Genomic DNA, 17,031 nt, shown 5'->3' with positions numbered 1-17,031 from the left:
GGACTTAAGAGGGCCTACTTAGAAAAGTCTCTGTGGGGTAATTTTGGGGTAGAAGGAACTCTCTGCTAACCACCCTCTCCCTGGACCACTACCCAATCTAGACAGGGCTCCTTCCCCCAGCATCCTTCCATCTTCCGAATTTGAGCTTAATGTGCAGAATGATCCAGAAAGGATAGTCAGTAGAGGTCATAGACCCTGAAGGTTAGGGCAGAACTAGGCTTGGTGGGACTTGTGACTTCCAGCCCAGTGCTCATCTAAAGACACTGAGGGTGCATGTCAGAGGTAGGTCCTCAGGAATGCCAGCTCCACATCCCTGCCCTTTAAACTGTTTGATGTCCCACCTAGGAGCAGCCACAGAAGTCTGACATCCCAACCCTTGTGAGGCCTTGTTGGGCCTCCATCTTCAGCTTTGAAAAGAGAAGGCCTCATCTCCCCCATGTTGACCCCAGGGGCAGATCCTCAGAAGCTCACCCACTTAGATGTTCTTCAACCCTGGGTGGTGCCAGGAGGGCAGACAAGGAAATTGTTCACGGAGGGAGAAAGCGCTGCTGGTCTGATTGGGGAATGGAGGCCCCACCTTCTGGGTGATGTGACCACACTCCCAGAAACAGGATCCTCACATGCTGAGTTGGAGGGGATAGTTGTTCCAGATGCTCACTTATTCTAGTCTTTAAGAATACCAGGATCAGGCAAGCACGCTATTCCTTCCTACTCTCTTCCCATTGTTTTTTCACCTCAAAAATTTATTACATAAGCAAAAAGAAAAGATGTTGAATAGGAAGTCAATGATCACCCAATACCATTGTATATTTTTCTTTCCAAATTAACTGAATCAAATGGCTTTTTAGGTATCACATAAATCTAATCTGAGGTAACGTTTCATTAAAACAATTAAGAAACTTAAAAAAAAAGATGTCAGGCAGCAGGTGGTACCAAGGACCAGAGGAGCCCCTAGGAGCAGGGCTCAGAGGCAGGTGAAGTCTTAAACACTCACTCATTCTTTCCTTCATTCACACACACACTAAGCAAGCATTAGTTGAGCACACCTCCATACCAGGCCTTATCTGAGTGTCCATGCCCAGAGAGGGTCAGGCAGACCTGGGTTCACAGCCCTCACCTGCCAGGCTGGAGGACAGACAGAAAGACCACTCAGAACTATGAGAGGGGAAAAGCTGAACCAGGGATGGGAAGTTCTGCTCAACAGGGTAGCCCTAGCCCCAGCACGACCTGGCACAATCCACACTGAAGGAAGGAACAAGGGGCTGTGGGCTCATAGAGGAGCACACCTGACACAGGGTGAAGCTCAAGAGAGGCTTCCTGGAGGTGGTGGCCTTGGGCTGACTGTAGAGGGGAAATAAGCATTAGCCAGGCTGTGAGACAGAGTGGGGAAAGGGAAGAGGGGAGAACGGTTCCAGGCAAGAGGGACAGGACTCACACAGAACAGGCTTCCAGAAACGTTTGGTGGTCCCTGGCCACCACAGTCCTGTCTGGCAATGAGATCCCATGGTCTCTGGGCTCGTATCTTCCTCCGTTCCTGGGGATGTGGCTCACCCTCTGGAAGGATCCTGGTGACCCTTTCATGAGGGCTTCTGGAGCAGTGGATAGATAAGGGTGAGATTGGCTTTAGGAGTTTTTGCCCAAGGGAAGGCACTGTATGCCACCCTACCTATAACATCTTCCTCCTACCCTCCATCATCCTGGCACTTGGGGGACATGCCATGGGGCCCCATGCCTTCCTGCATTGCTCTGACCCTGTTAGTCTCTGAGGGAGCAATGAGTCAGTTGTTCTCTGTAAAGACCTCTCAGCCCCTGAATAGACCCACCCTGTTCAGAAAGACCCCAGTTATGCCCATTTTACCAATGGGGAAACTGAAGCCCCAGAGTTAAGTCACTTTCTTAAGGTCTCACAGCAAACTCACATCAGGGTTGATCCCAGTGTGTTCACTTTGCCAATTATTATCTTCTTGGGCTATGGCAGCCAGTTGGCTTGGAAGAGGTGAGAGGGAAATGGGAAAGAGCTTGGACTTCAAGACGTGCCAGGGTCCAGATCAGTACAAGGGGTACAGTCCAGGGACTTGCGCCTCAATGATTGGGGACAGCAGCATGGCGGGGTGTGCATCCACCCAACCCAGGCTCTTTTTATTCTTAATACTCCCAGATCAACAGTGGGAAGTAGAGAGGGCCCCGCAGTGCCTGTGGGGAGGGACATCATAGCCCTTGGTCTTCTCCCCACCCTGCTGGCCTTTTCCTGGAGTCAGAAGTAGTGACTCAGATCCAGAGTCTGGGTTGGAGCAAAATTCACATGCAGGTCTGAATTCCCAAGCTCAGTATTCTTACCACTTGTCTTGCTGCCACCTCACCCCGAAAAACAGCAAGCAAAGGCTTAATAAAGGCAGGGTCCAGCATCACCTTGAGTGTCGGCTACTATGCATTAGCTGCCAGGACACCCACTCCCCCACCTAGTATCTGTTCACTCTACACTTTTTGACAACTCAGGGAATAGAAAAAGACACTGGACATTTGGGGAACCTGGAGAGTTATTTCTCATTTGCCTTCTCTGGAAGGAAAAGGATGCTGGATGACAGAACCTAGTGCTCAGGGCTTGGGAGCTGTACTGGCAGAGGTGGATGGCATCTGTGTTGGGGAGCCAAGGGTCTCTGGTAATGTCTATTCAGGATGGAAAGGCCATTTCAGAGGGGCCGTGGCTGAGCGACCCAGCCTCCCTCTCTCCTAGTGTAGGGTCAGGGTGCTCAGAAGGGTACCTTGGTACCTGGTAATACTTATTCTGCCCACCTATGCCTGCCTATGCTCCAAAGAGAGATGCCAGGCTCTTCCAGGAGGAGGTCTTCATGGCCCATGGGGCTCTGGTCAGCTGTTTCACCTTCTGTGGTTGGTATTCATTGATCACTTCAGCCACCAGCTGTGAGCAGGCTGTGCCTCTCCACCCCTGGGGCTGACTCCTTGGCTCTACCTTCATGCCAGGGATGGATCCGGGCTTGTACAGAAAGACCCTGGCACCACCCTAACCCCTGCACGAAGTACCAGGGCCATGCCAACAACACACTCCTTCCAGCTTTTGGCAGCAAGGTACCCAGAGGGGTGGCAGCTGATTTTGTTCTCTCATCCCAGGAGCCTGTCAAAAGAACTTGGCCTAGACTCTGCCCCCAACCTAAGACTCCCTGGTTTGGCCCTGGCTCTTGTAAGGGCATTTCTTCCTTCCTCAGCAAACAGTACCGAAGCTCTACTAAGTGCCAAATTCTGTGATAAAAACCTAGGTTACAGAGCTGAATTCAACACCAAGTCTGCCCTGGAGGTACCCAAAGTCAAGTTGTTGCTGGTGATTGGTGGTGGGGTGGGAGTGATGGACAGACTTATAAACAGACAAGTGTAATAAACTGTTACCAGATGGAAGCCCAAGGACAGGAGGAGGGTCAGTTCTGTGGAGGGAGAGGGATGGAAAGGGTGGTCAGGGGCATGCAGAGAATCTTGGAACATTTGCTCTGGAAGGAACATCAGGAAGCAGAGCCCAACACTCTCATTTTGTGGATGGGGAAACTAAGGCCCAAGATGGGGAAGTGACTTGGCTGGGGATCACCAAGTAAGGTAGTGGCAGGCTCTGGGACCCTGGTTCCCAGCCAAGGCCCTTTTGAAAGTACCAGATGTCCTGTCTGGTTTTCTGTATCCATATCCTTGTGTCCTAACTCCACTTTTGGAAAAACATATGACATCTCTATCCAGCTGTCATGGTCATGGTCACCCAAGAGGTGCCTGCCTGCCTGCTCAGGCCCAAGGAGCCAGGCGCTACCAGTCCTTCCTCCAGAGGCAGTGTGGCCTCCTTTAGGCCTAGAATGGGGTGGTTGAGTTTTTTTCTCTCTCTCTCTATCTCTCTTGCATTTTTGTGAATCTAATGATGAACTTACGCTACCACACTTTTCCCTTCTCTTACACATCTTACCTACTAAAGGAGGAAGTGCCACTTTATTGGTAAGTGGACGTTAACCAAGAGGGACTTAAAAAATCAGAACTTAAAAAAAAGAAAAGAAAGAAAGAAAAAGAAAAGAGAGAAACAGAAAGACAGTCGGGTGCTACTGACAGCTCCACAGGTCTCTGCAGGGCCGGAAAACAAAGAAAGAAAAATGTTAACAGAAAAATGTCAGTTCCCCAGGAGTTAAGACATTGTTTTTGATTTTGGTATCTAATGACATTTGTGGATTTTGTTTTTTTATTTCTGTTTTTCTTCCCTTTCTTCGGTTTAGTTTTGAGTTCAGTTGTCCCGCCCCGCCCCCACCCCATCTGTGTGCCGTGTGCCCCCTCCATGTCCTCACTCACCCCACGCGCTGGGGGGCCTGGCCTGCTGGGCTGGCCCTGGTCGGGCCTCCCGGTGCCCGGCCTCTCTCTTCTCTCTGCCGGTATCGTCCGTCCCTTGGAGGGGGGCAAGGCCAGCCCCGTGCCCGTCCTGGAGCCCCTCCCTGTCAGCCCTCACCGCTCCGTCCCTCTTGTGTTTTGCATGCTGAGAACCTTGCATGAGCTGCACTGTTGAGGCCAGAAGGTGGACCCTCAGGAGAGGCAGAGGCAGGGCAGGCGCGGGGAACCGTGTGTGCGATGCTCCGGGACTGGCAGCCTCCGGCCTGGGCCCGGTGAAAGCGCCCTCTCCTTCTCTCCCCCCACCCCACCCACCCGCTCTCTCGCCCTCCATCTCTCGCTCCTTCTCTTGATCTATCCTGTCTCTTCCTCTCGTTCTCGGATTCCTCGTCTCCGTTTCGTCTTTGCCTCCCTACCTGTCCTGTCTCTGCTCACCGTCTACTCTGCCTCTGCCTCCGCCTCTCTCCTCTGGGTTCTCCGCCTCCCCTCGTTTCTCTGTCTCTGCTTCTGTCTCTCTGTCCCCTCTCTCCGTCTTCCCTCCCCTGCTCCCTCCCCCCGCTGTGCCCTCTCTGCCTCTCTCCCCGTCAGAAGCCCAGCGCGCCCTCGCCCAGGGTTGGCGACCAGGCGGAGGCCGGCGCAGCCACGTCGCCCGTGCGGGGGAAGGAGAGCGCGAGCCCACGCTCGGTGCCGTCGTCGCAGGGCCGAGGAGACCGCGCCGCGGGCGGACGGGCCAGGCGGCGGCGACGGCGACGGCGGCGGCGGCGGCGGCGGCGCTCTCGGTCCCCGACGTCCGCACCCCACCGCAGGGGCCGCCGGCGCGGCCGGCCGGCGCCGTCCCGGGGCTCGTCGCGCTCGCTCAGCAGCGATTCGGGCGGCGGCGGCGCCCCCGGTCCCGAGCCCGGCTCGGAGCGAGGCCACGGCGGGCACGGTAAACGGTGAGTGGACGCGGCCCCAGGGAGCAGGAGCGCCCCTGCCCGCACGGCCCCTCCCCACGGAGCAGCGCCCCACCGACTCCTCTGCCCTCGCTGACCACTCTCCTCCCCACTCACCGATCACTCTCCCTTGACGCCACGGAACACCCCTTTCCTCACTGATCTCTCTCCCCTCCCCAGGAAGCCTTTCCCGTTCCAGGAACCATCCACCTCCAACACACACAACCTCCTCCCGCTCACTAACCCATCCCCTCCCTCCTCGCTCAACTCCTCCCGCATCAACCCCTGCCCCTCCCGAGCCCCCTCCCCTCCACCGAGCCCACTTTCTCCCTAGCTGAGCCCCCTGTCCCCCTGCCCCCCCTCCAGGGCCAAGGAGCGGCCCCCGCGCGCCCGGCCGGCCAGCACCTCCCCGTCCCCGGGTGCGCACAGCCGGCACGGCGGCCCGGAGGGGAAGAGCTCGTCGCGCAGCCCTGGCCCCCACCCGCGCTCGTGGAGCTCCAGCCGTTCGCCCTCCAAATCCCGCTCGCGCTCGGCGGAGAGGAGGGCCCGCAGCCCCAGCCGTTCTCCGTCGCCCAAGAAACCACTGGGCCGGTAGGTGCGGGCCGGGTGCCGCCAGGCGGTGCAGGGAAGGAGTGATGTGGGGACGGGGGGGGGGGGGGGGGGGCGCCGGCGCTCACCTCAAACTGACTCCGCAGGGACAAGGACGCCGAAGGCCGCGCGAGGCACGCCGACGCTGATGCTGCCCGCGCCCGGCGACGCTCCCGCAGCTATTCGCCCATCCGCAAGAGGCGCCGGGACTCGCCCAGCTTCATGGAGCCGCGGCGCATCACCAGGTATGGAGCAGCCAGGGGACTGGCCAGGGACTAGGAGGTGAAGGCCCCTAGGACCTCCTCGGGGGACCGACTGAAGCTAGCCCAGGGGGGCGGGGGGGAGGCTGAAGGAAAAGAGGTGGGGGTCCAGCAAAAGGAAGAGGGCTCACTGCGGAGAGAGTCTAAAACTGGTGGTGCTGGGGAGGAGTTGGGACTCAGAGACGAAGGTGGAGGCTCTTCGAGGGAAGGAAGGCCTCAGGAGGGAGTGGTCTCCGGTGGGGGCCTGAAGGCCCAAGGAGGGGAGGGGAAATCTGAGTGGAAAGCTGCAAACCTGAAATTAAGTTCTGGAAGATTCCAGCCATCCCTCCTGGAGGCCCTCCCTCCCTCTTTCCCTCCCCACATTCGTCTCCTGGCAATGATGTCTCCTTTTCTCCTTCATCTCAAGGTCCAGCCTGCTGAGTGGCCTGTGGCCAGCCCGGGGGCCAAGTGGACCCCCTCTCCACAGGCTGCAGGGGAGATGCCCATGTGAGCTGATCTGGCTCTGTTCAACTGTCTGTCTGCCTTTCCTTTTCTCACTAACCTCACTGCTCACCTTCTAGCCCCTTGGGGAATTTGGAGGAGGGGGCAACAGCAGCCTGATCTCTGGGGCAGCTGTGGGAGAAACCTCACCCTCCCACTTTCCTCACACAGTCCAGGGGGCTGTGCCATGATCAGAGCTTCTCTGCCAGGACTGGAGGGTCTGGGGCTGGGTCTCCAGGTGAGCTGATGGTCTGTGTTTGAAAAAATCACCTGGAAGTCCTAGACCCCCGACATCAGGAAGAAAGCCTCAGGCAAAAATCTGAGCCCAGCTCTGCCACAGCCTCACGGGGCAGCCTTGCGGGATCAGCAGGCCTCTCTGGGTCACTGTTCCCATGTCCAAACAGTAAGCTGGCCTCCCTGAGCATCTTTTCAGCTCTCACATGGCCTGATTCTCCAACTAGCCCTTCCTAGTCCTTGATGACCACATTCCTCCTCCCTTCACCCCAGAGCTAGAGGCCAGACCATGAGGCTTGGGACACCCCCCCAGACAGGTGACACACTCCACCCCCATGAGGGGGGTCCTAAGATGGCAGACCCCACACCTCCTACCTGGCACCCACCTCAGCCCCTCTCCCAGGCTGCCTCCTCCTCCTCCCACTAACGTACACCTGTTTTCTTCCTCAGAATTAACCCCACGCGATGGGGCATTGTCCTCCCCTTAACCACTCTTTTCTTTTCTTTGGGTCACAGTCTCCTGGCTTCAGACTAACTCCAGGGCTGGCGGGAGGTAGCTCATAGTAAGGAGAGGGGGCAGTGGGCCTGGGCCAGGCTGTGGGCATGGGCAGCAGTGGCCAGGGGTCTCTTCCTCGTTCCCTTTACGTGACCTGAAAAACCTGAATCCTCCATTCTGTGGGGAACAGAGGAGCACAGCTGGGCCATATACACACACCTTTCCATGTACAGAAGCCACTGCTTAGCTTGGTTGATGTGAACTGTCTATATTTGAAACTTACAGTCATTCAACAAATACTTATTGAGCACCTGCTCAGGTCAAGCTGAGATTCGGTCCCCTTTCCCTGCATACAAGTGAGGAAAAACAAAATGATCAACATGAAATTGGCAAGTGACCACTAACTGTCCAGCCCTGTTGGTGGGGGCACTCTGAGGCCAGGGCTCAGGGGCATCGGAGGCAGAAAAGCCCTGGCCACTGCTGAGGAGGGGTTCGGGGCCCAAGCGAGGGCCCAGGATGGGCAGAGCTCAGCGCCCTGGATGGCCTGTAATCAGCTTTTCCCTCCTGGCAGTGCCCGAAAGAGGCCCATCCCCTACTACCGGCCCAGCCCCTCCTCCTCCTCCTCCAGCTGCCTGAGCAGTGACTACTCAAGCCGCAGCCCCAGCCGCAGCCCCAGTCCAGGCCACAGCCACGGAAGCTACAGCAGCCACAGTCGTGGGACCCGAAGCCGCACGCGCAGCCCCTCCCGGACCCTCAGTCCCAGCTACCACAGCCGGAGCAGCTCAGAAAGTGGGGGCTTCTGAGCCCTTAGAGACCCAGCTTAGTGCCCCCTGTGAGAAGAGAGGGGTCAGGCCCCAGAACCCATGGGGGAGGTGGGGCTTACACCCTATTGCTGCAAAGAAGTCCCAGGGCTAGGGAAGACCATGAGAGTGGGTGCCCTGCAGACAAGGAGGAGCTGGGTTCTGCTACTTCTAGAACATCCTGACCACCAACCATGTCCAGGGAACAAAGAGCCTTTTTGAACACAGGGATCACCCTGTCCCCCCCTTCCTGCTTGATGCCAGCTCCCCAGGCTGGGGATCTCAGCTCAGTGGACCCGGGGACACCTCTGAAGGTGCCAGTCCTGGGAGCCTCCCCTACCCCCTGCACATGGTCCTTGGCTCCTCTCTCTCACTAGGCAGGCAAGGAGGTGGGAGAACAAGCAAGATATTAGTTAGAAAGAAGAATGGCCAAACCCTTGTACCACCATCAAGGCTGGGGAGCGGCTTCCTTCTGAGCTGGCTGCAGAAGGGCCCTGGCTAAGGACTGGAGGCTGGCCCCGTAGCCTCCCAACCCTTTCTCCAGGCCTAGGAGTGCCAGGAGGGGCCAGGGAGCTCACTCTCGGTCCCACCTCTCCTCTCTAGGCCAGTCTCTCCCCTCCAGCCCTCACCCCATGCGCTGGGCCAAGGCCATACCAACCAGGCCGTCTGCATGATAAGAGATGGGACATACAAACCATAACTGAGTATGACTGAGATGAAAAGGGGTTCAGGTCAGGAGGTGGAAGAGAAAAGAGATGGATGGAGGAAGAGCCTGTGAGAAGAGGGGAAAAGCAATGCAGCCTGATGACTGAGCAGGCCCTGGTGTCCCCACGAGCCCCTTGTTTGGGACGTGGGCCAGATGGCAGCACAGAGTCACAGGCATAGGATAATGTGGGCTTCAGGGCCTGCCTAAGGGAGCACTCACTCCTCAGGGTTTGGTGGAGAGGTGGCCAGCCAAGGCTTCCCAGAGAAGGGTGCTATAGCCCTTGGAAGAAAGGGTAGGATCTAGACTGAGGACCTTGGCCTGGGGCATCGACAGGAAACAGTGGCCCCAGCCCTCTTCTGCTGCTCCCAGCCCCCTCCTCCTGGGGCCCTCAGGGATCTCACAAAGTCTTCCTTGGCCCAATAGGGCAGATGCCCTGGGTTCCGGTGGGGGGAGGGATCTGGTCTGGGGTCCCCCTCTCTATTTTCCACTCCCTTTTTTTCCGCGGTGCGGATAAAACTTGGGACTCTAATAAAACACTCAGTGCCCAAAGGGCAGATGGTAAGACCATGCCTCTGGATTTGGGTACCTGGAGAGTATGGGGAGGGCATGGAGTCCTGGAGTCCTTTCCACTAAGAAATGAGGGGCTCAGACTCCTCAGGACCCAGGGAGGAGAACTGGCACCAAGGAATCAGAAACCAGCAAGTCCATCCCCCTGCCTTGGTGCAGGAGTCTGCAGAGCCTGCTGCTTAGTGGAGAGAAAAACAGGGACCCAGGAAGATCATCCCCACTACCCTCAACCCCCACACCCCATCTTGCTTCAGCAGTGAGTGGGGGTGGGGCAGCGGGAGGAGACACTGGGCCAACACACAGGACCCTCCATATATGTGGAATGTTCCAGAACAGGCTAGAACACAGTTTGGAGCATCATGTGACTGTGAATCCAGGCTCTCACTCTCCCCAGCTGTGTGACAGGGCTGAGAGGTAGCTGAAAGGAAATACTGTCCTGAGAGTGCGAGGTGCCAGGACTGTCAGAGAGCAAGTATTTGATAAGTTACCACCAGTCCTGGCAGGGCACTAGGATGGGGCCCGGAAAAAGAGGATTTAGAGTAGTGTGTTGTTTTTTTCTTTTAACAGTTACATTGTATTTCTTTTATATAGATCTAAACAAATACACAAAATTTCCTCCCCTCCCCCTTTCTCCTCTTCCTCCTCTTCTTTTCTCTCAGAGTGTGGATTTTAACCTGGTTTCGAATCAGCTGCTCGTTTGGAATCTGGTGAAGGCTGGGAACCCTTTTTCCAGAAGATGTGCACGTGCCCACAATTCAGCATGCAATTTTGAATCCCACAGACACTACTAAGCCTTTAAGGCCCCTGGTCCACCTCTGCTGAGGAAGTATCTGACATGTCCCCACCTCCCATCTGTGTCAGCCATGATACAGATGTCCTAGGTCTGGCCTGGTCCCCAGAGCATGGAGGCCGTGCTCCTGAAGCCTGTGGCTGTGTCAGCACATGACCTCCTCTCCAGTTTTTTTTCCCTCTGACTTAGAAGGGGCACCCGAGGAGCCCTTTGACTGGTGGCTCTATTTCTGATGGGAGAAGGCTGTTCAAAGAAGCACCTGTCTCTTTAACCCTTTACAGAGTGCAGCAAAATTGGGCCTCAGACAAGCTCTTGGGGCTACAAGGAGCACATATTTGACCCTGGTCCGGAGATGCCACCTCCCGGGCAGGGGCCGTGAAACACAAAGGTGGGCATGAAAATTTAGCCTATCTCACTCTGAGCCCATACCTGCTCCTTCTCCACTCCCCTGTTCCATTTCCTCATTGCTCAGCCTGACCCCTTCTTCCCTGCACCCCAAAGCCAGGTGCCCCCAGGAGGTACCACTTCTTCCCTTTCTGCCCCACCTCCTCCATTCCTGGCCCAACAATCCTGGGCCCTTTCACTAGCACACCTCCTATGCCCACCTCTTGCCCCCTCCAATCCATCCTGCTCTATCTAAAATGCAGATCCAACCTTTCATTCACTGATTTATTGAACACCTACTGTGTGCCAAACAGTCCCTGGCTCTGAGGACACAGTATTGAATTAATGAAACAGAACTTTCTTCCCTGTGGACCCTGGATCCTGTGATCAAGTCCACCAGCTCATGGGGCTTGGAAGGCTTCTGAATGGCTCCACTCAGAATAGCCATCCTTCCTCCTGCCAGCCCTCCAACCTCGCTTTACTCTGGTACACCCCAATCCAGCTGACCCTCCTTCCTGGGCCTCCCAGGAATGCTCCTTCACCTCCACAGGTTCAGGGGAGACTCAGCTCAGCTGCTCCCTACTCCGAAGAGCCTCTGGCCCCCAGCTGTGGTGGCCACTCCTGCCTCTGGGTTCCCTCAGTGCTGGGTCCGTTTCTGCCTTGAAGGCCTGCCTTAAGCTCTTGTTCCAGTGTTTGTTGGCAGGTCTCTCTCGCCCTAAATCTGTGAGTTTCTGGAGCCCTCCCCATGCCTAATTGGTCTCTGCCACCCCCCAAATAGGCACCCTTGAAGTGTCTGTCGAATGAGTAAATGAGTAAACAAGAGAGCCAGGGAGTGAGCAGTTCTAGAAACCGTGAGGGGAGGGCAAGGGCCCAAAGGCAAGGTGTGTTGGCAGCAGGAAGACACTAGAGGGCGACAGAGGAAGGGGAAGAAAAAAAAAAAACCTGCCTGTTTGTGTACGGCAGGAAGGGCACAAAACAGGCCTGAACAGAGAGAAGAGAGTCCTGGGGGAGTGTCCAAGTAAGTCAGCCTGGTAGCCTGAAGCTCTGGTCCTCACCGTTCTCTAGGGAAAGATGGGGAGGGTACTGGGGTAGCAAGCCCCTGTCCCTCCCACGGACTAGGCTCAGCCTTTGCTCTCTGTACCTTAGGAAAAGGGAAAAACACTGACAGGAAGGCAGGCAGGAAAACAGGAAACTCCAATTTTGCATTGGTAACAAGGACGGGGAAATGGGATGGGGGTCTGGGAACCTTCCCAGAATGTGAGCCTTTGGGTTGCCATAGGTTCTCTCCTGGTCTCTTTCCACAAAAGGGGGCTTCGGGGACACCCCCAACCCCATCTTTCTCCCCCTACCAACACATACAGCAGCCAGGCAGCTGGATAGGGCTTTCCTCTGTCCTGTTTTCCTTAATTGGTTTCCTGCGGCCCTAGACCCAGGGAAGCAAGTCACAAGTGCACATGCCCAGTCTGGGTGTCCCAGCTGGCCCCACCCTCTCCCCAACCCTTGCCTCTCTGAGATACTCTTGGAAGCCCCCTGGCCTCTCACCAGCCTCTCTCAGCTGAGGGCATATTCCAGAAATTGGCCCTATCACCAGGCACCTTCCCTTCCTTCTCCAGGCCCCCCTCCACCTGAGAAAGGCTCTTAGGACAGGGGAGGGTGCCCAGCCATAGGGCCTCCTACCTCCACGATGACCACAGGGTGCCACATTTACACATCCTTCCTCTCCCCCTCCCTTCCACTCACTGTATACACACCCCTTTTGGCTGCATTATACGGCAGAGCAGGCAATGTAGGGGACCTGGGAGGAGGGGGGACGTGGAGGAGAAACTGTTGATTCATGGCTCTGGAAGGAGTCTTACAGAACATCCAGTCCCATGGTCTCATTGTACAGATGAAGAAAATGAGTCACGGGACCTGGCCGCTAGCCAAGGTCTCAGAGTCAGAGACTCCCAAGCTATACAGATTCTTTCTTCTGGACAGCCGGGGCATAGGGGCCAGAGGATAAATCCGCTTTCACTTGGCCCCTCCTTGGCACCCTTTCAGTGGTGATGGGGTAGAGGTGACCCCAAGGCCAGCTAGAAGCCAGGGGCCAAGTGGGAGGACAAGCTGGAAATGGGCTTTTGGACTTGGACTCTTAGAGGATCAGTGTCTAGACACTTCCAGAAAGACCTGGTGCCTCCCACCCCCATGCGCTCTAATTACTACCGCCTGCATTTTCAGTTCCCAGCAGGTTCAGTGACAGGCGCAATGTGTCAGCCCCCAGGCCTCTCCAGGGAGCTCTGTCAGCTGCTTGAATATTCTCGAATTTTCTTTGAGGTGCTGGCTCCGCCACAGTTGGATAGGCCAGCCATGGGTGTGGCTAGTGTGGCCAAGGCTTCAGACACAGTGCCAAGCTGAGAGGCTGGTCTTGGGGCTGCTGCAGAGTATCCAAGACTTTGGGACCAGGGATCAGGGGAGGAGCCCTTCCAATTAAGAAATCACAGACCCCGCAATGCCCACATCCCCTCACGTCCCACCCCTCCCAACCCGTGGCTTCTGGGAAATCCCTGGGGTGGAGTTAGTTGTCCTCTTAATCCCAGAAAAACTACCCCTGGCAGTTCAGTGACTGGAATGCTCCAGCAGATGATCATCAAAGAACACTTGGGCAGGTGGGCAGTGGGGGCTGACATCCAGCCCTTACTTCTTTTACTAAGCCTTGTGCCTGGGTTCAGGGGTGCAGCCTTCTAGAGGAACGGCATCTGGTCAGGGCCGGAGGGACCCCAGAGAGTCTGTCCCAACCCTCTGTCCTGAGAGGCAACCCTTGGCTGAACAAAGCACCCTGCACCCAGAAGCCCACAGACCACAGCCCTCCCTGGACTGTCTGGGAAGTCTTTCCCCTGCAGGGCAGAGGGTCAGGAGTCCTGAGTTCCAATACCTCACACCACCTTCCAGCTTTGTGACCTTGGGCAGTTCTGACTCTTGGTGTCCTCATTTCAATAACGGGACTCTGATAAGATACTTGGACGCGCTATACGCTATAAAGCGTATACAACTGGGTAATTCTCATTAGTCTAAGTCTCAATATGCAAAATTAAAGATCCTCTTTCCTCAGTAATGATTAGCACTTACTGAGTACCCAGGCACTTCACATGCATTATTAAATTTGAGATTCACCACAATCCTACAAGATAGGTGCATTATTAGCCACATTTTGCAGATGGGGAAATGTGGGATCAGATCGGTCACCAGGCCAATGAACAGCAGCACCCAGATTTAAGCCCAGGTTTGTCTGACCCCAAAACCTAGTTTCTCCCACACCTTCTCTTACCATGACCCAGAGCCACCCATGTCTCCTCCCTTGTGATAGGGAGGGTAACCTGTGTCCCTTAAGAACTGGTCCATTAAAGGTGACTGTGAGTTCTCCATTCTGCCTCCTCCACTCGCTGTGGGCAGAGTGCTGGGGTTGTTGCACCTCAGATTACACAACTTCCTCCAGCTGGGGCAGCAGGATGGATCCTCCCACCTAATTTCAAGCAAGATGAAGGGAGCTTGTGTCTACAAAGTGCTGGCAGCCAGACAGGCAGCCTCCACCCAAAACATGGCTGGGCCTGGCAGGACCACACTTGAAAGCATCCATGACTACACCTGACAGATGCCTCTAGGGTGGGGCACCTGGGCCAACATGGGCAGGCAGGGCGGGACAAGGGCCCTCCCTAGCACCTGATCTCATCCTGCCTTTATAGAGCTGGGGATGGGTGGTGCTGGGAGTGCCAAGGAGTGAAGGCCTGGGGCTTCTGGAAGTTGAGACCCTTGTAAAGCAGCCTGTAGCTCCCAACTGTGATCCACTAGGTTCATGACATGATCCAACAAGGGAGATGGGGCAGAGGGCAGTGGTCCTGACTACCTTGCACACTTGACCTAAGAGAGCCCCAGGTGCTCAGAAGCCCCTCCAGAGGTGACTTCAGATTTGCATGGCCCAGCCCAGCTCTTTCCTGATGGAGAGCAAGTGGGTAAGAAAGAAAGGCATTCAGGAGCTCTCTCTCTTGAAGAGGAAACTGAGGTTCAGAGAGAACATGAGACTTGGTATCCCTAGTTCATCGACATAAGTGTTCTATCTCAATAGTGTCCTGTGCAGAGCAAGGCCTCCTACAGAACTGACAGAGTATAGCCTCGGCCCCAGGAGAGGGACAACAAGCAGAGTGGGTCTCAGAAAGAGAGGCGTTAGGGGAACTCCAAGTAAGGAGCCCCTCAGGGTAAGAGCCCTGAGCACTAGAGGCAGGAGGCTTGCTTTGCTGGTGTCTTACAGCAGATAGCAGGCCAGTTCCTTTCAACCTATTCCTCATCTAAAAAGGAGGGATAATAGGACATAAATCAGGAGAAGGCAGGCTGGGCCAGGGTCATGCCTATGAAGGCAGGAAAGAGGGAATGGTAGGATTATGGCAGGAGCCTAGGGGCACCACTCTCTCCCAGAGGTGGGAGATTGGGGACTGGATTCCATAGGTGGTCAGGTAGGAGGTAGGGTCAAGGGGCAGGCCTCTGGCTACAAGCAAGATTTAGCAACTCTCATTCTCGAGGATGCCTGGATGATTGTGCTGCAGCTGCCTGTGCTTCCCGAAGGATGGTATTTTGGATGGATTTTGGATGGGAGAAGAAATTCTGGGTGCAGCCTAGGATTGACACTGGCCTGGCAGTGGGTGGCAGGATTGTTCTTCTTTGGGTGTTTTAGAGGGGACGAGCTGTGAGGCAGAAGCCTGCCTTCCTTCCAAAATTGTGTAGCTTTTATATTTTATATTGTTTTAGTTTGTAAACTAATCCTATAGAAATAAGATAATTAAAAACAGGGGAAAATGATAGGAGAATTCAGGTGTTAGAGTTTAGCCTTAATTGATAGGTTTAAGTGATTAAAGCTACAACTAAAGATGTTAGCCTTCATGAATAGGCATAAGTGACTAATGCATATGGAAAACTGTTATTCCAAAATTGTGTAGCTTTTGAATAAAGACTCCTTTCCTTTATCACCAAAAAAAAAAAAAAAAAAAATATTAGCAAGCTGGAGCCACTCCCCACCTCCCTTTGTACTGTAGGAATCAAAAACAAAAAGGGAGCCCTGGCTGGTGTGGCTCAGTGGGTTGAGTGCCAGCCTGCAAACCAAAGGGTCACTGGTTCAATTCCCAGTCAGGGCACACGCCTCAGTTGCGGGCCAGGTCCCCAGTTGGGCACACAAGAGAGACAACCACACATTGATATTTCCCTCTCTTTCTCCCTCCCTTCCCCTCACTCTAAAAATAAATAAATAAAATCTTCAAAAGAAGAGATTCTTGAGCAGAAGAAAGACAGAGAACACAGTCATCAGGAAGGACACTGACAAAGTCCCAGAGAAGAATTAGTCTGGAAAAATTAAATAATAAAATAAAAATAACTCTCAAAGTTTAGTGTCAGAATGTTGTAGGTTATCTCAACATGAAAAGTCAGTGGGGATGGTATTTTTTTGACGTATGAATTCAAATATTTTTATTAAATATTACATTCTTACACAGTCACTGCTTTTGAAAAAGGAGAAGCTGGGAAAATAAAGAGAGACACGTGATCTAGCCCAAGATCTAAGAGTAACTGCTTGCCTGGGAAGAAGTGGGTGTTTCAGTTTGAGATCTTCCAATCCACATTAATCAAAATTTCCCTCTCTTTCTCCCTTCCTTACCCTCCCTCCAAAAAATAAATAAATCTTTTTTTTAAAAAAGGGGGATTTGTGATCATAATTTGCAAAAAGGGAAACTGAGGCCTAGAGAAAGGAGGGGCCTTGCCCCAACCTGTTACAGAAACAGGGGTGTCCAAAAAACCCCACAGTTTGCAGCTGGGGAATGGGGAGAAAGAAGCAGATTTCAGGATGCCTTCACATGCCTGAGGCTAGGGGCTAGTGTCTTTGTTATACAAAATGGCTTTAATGCATCCAAGCCCTCAGGTAGATGGGAGGGGTCTTGGCCCAGGGGATGGTATGGAAAAAGCACGCAGAGCCTGTGGGAGGTGCTGTGAATGGTCAGAACTGAGTGCCATGCCCACTGCATCACAGGACGCAGTCAGGGATTTAAAAATAAGTGGCAGACATTTTAACAAGGCTGACCATGTGGATTTAACGGGGACTGACGATGCAGTTTTAAGGAAGGGACTTACCTTGCTGCTTTGAAAAGGAAGGCTTTCCATGTGGATTACAAAGGACTAACCATGCAGTTTACAAGGAGGCTAAGAATCCACGAGGTTCTGGATTAAAAGCTGGTGGACACCATAACACAGACAAGGTCTCCCCAGTCAGAACTGAATGATTGGCAGCTACTGGTAAAGCTGAACTGTGTTTAGAAAGTAGGGAAACGGTATCTCTAACTTTTCTAAAACTAGCCTGGTTTGGTAGGGGGGAGGCAATGATATGTGTTTATGGGTGTTTTAAAGAACATAAGACTTAAC

The 17,031-nt window shown here is 54.3% G+C and overlaps 1 protein-coding gene across 1 annotated transcript in view; it reads left to right on the top strand.

Moving 5' to 3' along the window:
* The window catches only part of SRRM3 (serine/arginine repetitive matrix 3), a 32,307-nt gene extending 22,999 nt beyond the window's left edge, over positions 1–9,308 (top strand). Inside the window, exons 11-14 of the mRNA XM_090276854.1 lie at positions 4,951–5,297; positions 5,661–5,885; positions 5,990–6,127; positions 7,924–9,308. Coding sequence (XP_090132980.1) covers positions 4,951–5,297; positions 5,661–5,885; positions 5,990–6,127; positions 7,924–8,155 — 942 coding nt within the window. The 3' untranslated portion in view covers positions 8,156–9,308. The remainder of the gene's footprint in view (positions 1–4,950; positions 5,298–5,660; positions 5,886–5,989; positions 6,128–7,923) is intronic.
* The last annotated feature ends 7,723 nt before the right edge of the window (positions 9,309–17,031 follow it).

The sequence above is a fragment of the Furipterus horrens genome, unplaced genomic scaffold (assembly GCF_987537825.1).
Source record: "Furipterus horrens unplaced genomic scaffold, mFurHor1.1.pri manual_scaffold_5, whole genome shotgun sequence".
Taxonomy (NCBI): domain Eukaryota; kingdom Metazoa; phylum Chordata; class Mammalia; order Chiroptera; family Furipteridae; genus Furipterus; species Furipterus horrens.
Note: the sequence above shows the minus strand (reverse complement) of the source record. Positions and strands in the feature narration are given on the sequence as shown.